Raw genomic sequence first — 4,756 nt, 5'->3', positions numbered from 1 at the left:
GCAACAAGAGAAGCCACCGCAATGAGAAGCCTGCACACCGCAATGAAGAGTAGCCCCTGCTTATCGCAATTAGAGGAGGTCCGCGCACAGCAACGAAGACCCAACGCAGCAAAAATAAAAAAATAAGTGAAAAAAAAAAAGCAATTACTCTGATACGTTTATTCTGTAGTTTTTGTAAACACGTACTTTTTTATACATGTTAGAGACAAGGACAATAACTTTTAGCAGTGTTTATTTTTGTTAAAAGAAACTGATGGAATTGAAGGTTAAATCACCTTCCGATTGCACAGATTAAACAAGAAAGTATTACATATTTCATCTTTACAAAGCATCTTATTGATTTAAAAAGATCCATACTATTGATAAACTTCATGATGAAACATATATGTAATAAGGAGACTAAAATATTTATTTTACATATCTACAGTATGTATTGTCCTATTTCTAGATCAACCACAACTTACACAAGAAAATATTTAGATACATGAAAAAGCTTCAGAACATAAAAAATTAACATTTTGAAAAAAAATCACTCGTGAAAGCTCATTAAATAATAACATTGACAAATAAATAGTTAATCAGCTTTACTTATTAGCTGCTGCCGTGCATTTCTGGCATTCCATTCCAAGCGAGGGTCAGCATGCAGGGTATAATTTCATACTATGAGACTGTAAAAAGCTACAGGGCTTATTTTTGAAGTGAAATGTCACGAAGCCTTTCACTCTTTCAAAGGGCGATCACTCTTGGCTGCTAAACTGTTCCCGTGAAGATTACCAAAAAAGCACCTTCCTGAAGTGTTAACCTGAAGATTCATGGCAACAATTTTTTTTTTTTTAAACTTTTCAATTCCGAAGAGGTTTTGTTGGGGGCTGGGGGAGATGGATTGGGAAATGAAGGGTAACTGAGAAGCCCTTTTCCTTTTTAAAAAGTAATGATTCAGTGATGTGTATAGTATCACCAGTCTTTCAAGAACTAATACTACAGGATGTGTGGAATTAATACTACAGGATGTGTGGAATTTAAATGCAAATCCAGCTCATGGATGTGCGTATGTCTTGAAAAACTTGAAAAGAAAAAGCTATTTCCAAAGAAGCTCCTGATACTTAGGACAGCTTGCTGCGTTTGATCAAAGCAGAAAGCATATATTTTCAAGTAAGAAAAGAGCAGTGGCAGGCTTGAGTCTTCCGAGCAATCAAATCTGTAAAGCAGATGGTTACCAGTCAGTCCAGTTTGGAGAGCCTGAATTCTAACTCATGCTGTGCTTGCTGGATTTGCTGGCTCTTTTCCGCTCTCTGTGATGCTGGGCTGGCTTGGCAGGAGACATGCTCTCGAAGTTATGACTGGACTCATTGTGCTGCCGCGTGTACCTCTTGCACTTGCAGGCGGTGACCACCGTGATTTTGTAGGTGCGCGTGCTGCCATCTTGGCACTGCAGCTGGATTCTCTGGGTACGCGTTTTGTCATTGACACACCTCCACTCCTGGGAGCTCCTTCTGCTCCAGTACTTTGTTCCATAGCCTCCTCCGATCCAATTGGGGAGCACAGGCAGGGGCAAGCATTCGCCAGTGCACACCAGCTCCTTCAGGGGGCTGATGCTAGTGCACTGGCCGTCAGAGATGTATTTGGTGGAACGCAGTTCCCGGCAACCTACTTGAACTCGAGCTGCAGGAAACAGGAAAAAAATGTGCATCAGGGGCAAAAAACAAACGGACAGTTTTTTTTTAAAAGTAATCTGCAATGACAAAAATAATGTCCAAATGATAGCAAATGGCCAAATAGGAAGCGAACACCCATTTTATTTTCACAATGCAAAACACTGCCTGGATGGTTGTAGAGAGAGCTTTCCTGAAAATTATCAGCTTATATGGCTACAATTTATGGAATAAAATAAACTGGGCCTGATTTTTTTTTCATGTATAACATTAGCTAATAGCTTATTGGAGTATATGAAAATCCCATTTTCTTAGTCTTACTCCCCAATAAGTATTAAGCAGGTCTTACATTTATGTGTAAATATTCATTCTTTAATGAGGTAAGAAGGAGTATACTTTAATGTTCTTTTACTCATGGGTCATATTAGTTAATGTCTGCAAGTGCTTTTAATTAGGTTTGTAAAAAAAATCTATTGAGAAAATATCTAAATATTGTGTACAATGCCACCCATAATATTTTGTTTCACTTATAAAATTCAGCTGCAGAGAATCATAGATACATATGTGTACATTTGACATTTTGCATATCAAACTTAATAACTGCATTTTAAGCATAAATTCCCAAGCTGACTTTTAAAAACACAAATATTAAAGTGTTTCAATGCAAAATGTCACTACAACTCAATATTTAAAGAATATAAAACCCCCTAAATCAGGAACGTATGGTTGCCATAACAACTTGGCTACATTTCCATGAATTTTATGGCAGAAAAATGCCTAACATGTCTGATTTACAACTGCAAAAGGAACTACGGTGTTCGTTTCCTGAATATTGGTCATGGCAAACTTTTTGTTTAGTCATTTGAATTTGATAAGCATGTTCTCTAATTGACTGTTTCTCATTACATGCCTTACATAATTAAAGCAAAAATTAATCTTGAAATACTTGAGTTTTCCTTTCCATTGCTTTGTTATCTAAACTTGAGGAGAATTGCCTGTAACAAGCTTGGGGGAAAAAATCGAGCCTTGTTAACCAGAAATATATATATATTTCAAAGTACAGACTGCTGAGATTTAAAAAATAAAAATTATAAGGGACATTGAAGTGGTCTTGCATAGAATATTGAAAGCTAGTATGAAGTAGATACTAAATTAGGAGTTTTACGTCAGCTCTGTACCGCAGTACTAGTAAGGTGAGAGATATAGGCTAAAGGGATGTGATAGTTGTGGAAAAATTTAAGGTATACGCACATACATCCATGCGGGTACAGAGCATGAGACTGAAATTAAAGTGTAAACTAGCTGGCTGGTCAGGGTACTCTGCCTGTCTGATTCTGATTCACCTTCCTGCAGCTGCCTTAGGAATGCACCTGGAAACAGCTGGAGATGATTTTGACCTGTCTAGCTTTGTGTTCCTGTTCATATAGAGATTTGGCATTTTTGCAGTGACAGTTCATTGACAATGAATACCCACCACATTGCTCGGTAATCTAATAATAATAAAGTAGTTCCTGTGTACCTAAAAGCAACCATCCTCATGAAAATTAAAACACCTTGGTTTTCTTAGAAAGACACTAACAGTCACACTTGCTTTGACTTTTCAGAGGTTGAAACTCCTTTTAGCACTTGAACGACAAGTGCTTGAGGACGAGCTAAAGATTTGTGTAAGATTTCTTGTGTACTGTTTCTCTGTGTCTCTTTTAAAACCCTATTACTAGCATGTGAACTCTTCTAAAGGAAAAGAGTGAAGTAAAAGAAGAAATTTGAATCCCTCTAACTAATGGTCAATGAGTCTGTCAATTAAGCAAACAGAAAAGAAGAAAAATATTTTCTATACAAAGTATTATTGTACTGTCATTATTTTATATCTCTAAAGTCATGAAAGTTTCCCCAGTCTCTCCCAGAAATATAGTTACCTAAATTTTGATCTGGTTAATGAGGAATTATTTTGGAGAATATGATTCTCCAATGTTTTTAGTTTTACCCCTCTTTCTCAAATATCATCATCCAAACTTCAATTTTTTCACTAGACATGTTTTAGAAATCAGTGTGAGCCATTTTTTTTCCCCTAAAGAGCTTCTTTTTTTTCCCTTGTGATTTCCCATACATGCTTTGGTTAATTACCTTTATACACTTTACCAGAATTGCACATGTCCTGAAATAAACAGAAAACAATCTGAATTTAACTAGAACAACGCTTTGTAAAAATTCTCATCTTGCGTGATTTTAAAGAAGCAACAGTCTAATTCCTGGAAACATTTTCTTTTGGAATGTTTAGAAACTTAAGTCTGCGCCTACATTATCAAATCACTGTTTTAGTAATGTTAACTTTGTAGGGAAGAATGCCAATATACACGTGCAGCAGATTTTCCCAGATTGTTTAGCAAAACGTATATGGTTCAGGTTAGTTAGCAATGAAAGAGTTCTACGGGAATGTGAGCTAATGCTACCAAATAAGAAAAAACCAAATCCATGGAAGTAAAACACACTTACTGTTCCGATCCAGGCCAGTGTCACTGAAATGCCTGCCTCCATTTCTGGCTTGATTCATCGTGCTGTTGTTGCTGGGCTGTGCTGGAACAGGTTTAACCACATGTGAATAAAGGATTTCTGTGGCATCATTTTTAAAAGCCAAACAGCTTTTCATTAGGATGCATGCAAGGGGAATGAGATAGAAATGAATGGCAGGAGGAAGCATGGTGAGTAGAGGATTTGCTTGGCTGGAGAGCTGGTTAATTCCTTTCCCTCTGCTTCTGCACTGTAACTGTGAAATTCCTCCTCAAGGTTCCCTTTATATATCCACTGAGGTTTGGCGTTCATTCAGGTGTAAAGTTGTGTAAAGCTTCAGAGTGAAAACACAGAGAAGGGGTGGGATCCCTACATGACCCTGCAAAAGAATTTTACCAATGGAAGAGAAGACTACAGAAAAGGAGGAGCTTGGTATACAAATTGCCTGAAATTTCAGAGTTGGACTTCATCAGTTGTCTGTGAGCTGAAGCAGCCAGGCACACTCTAGTAACTACAGCTCCCCCCGCCCCTCTGTCTCTCTGTCTCTCTCTGTCTCTCTGCCATTTCCTTTCCTAAATCTAGTTCACATTCGGGTT

At 37.5% G+C, this 4,756-nt stretch overlaps 1 protein-coding gene across 1 annotated transcript; it reads right to left on the bottom strand.

Moving 5' to 3' along the window:
- Positions 1–214: 214 nt before the first annotated feature.
- SOSTDC1 (sclerostin domain containing 1) lies at positions 215–4,470 on the bottom strand. Its single transcript, XM_024767085.1, has 2 exons — positions 4,146–4,470; positions 215–1,662 (listed from the first exon to the last, which is right to left on the bottom strand). The coding sequence occupies exons 1-2, from the start codon at positions 4,348–4,350 to the stop codon at positions 1,247–1,249; spliced, it is 621 nt and encodes a 206-aa protein (XP_024622853.1). The 5' UTR covers positions 4,351–4,470; the 3' UTR covers positions 215–1,246.
- Positions 4,471–4,756: the final 286 nt, after the last annotated feature.

Source organism: Neophocaena asiaeorientalis, unplaced genomic scaffold (genome assembly GCF_003031525.2).
Source record: "Neophocaena asiaeorientalis asiaeorientalis breed wild unplaced genomic scaffold, Neophocaena_asiaeorientalis_V1.1 scaffold70, whole genome shotgun sequence".
Taxonomy (NCBI): domain Eukaryota; kingdom Metazoa; phylum Chordata; class Mammalia; order Artiodactyla; family Phocoenidae; genus Neophocaena; species Neophocaena asiaeorientalis.
This window is presented reverse-complemented; position numbering and strand designations above follow the sequence as displayed.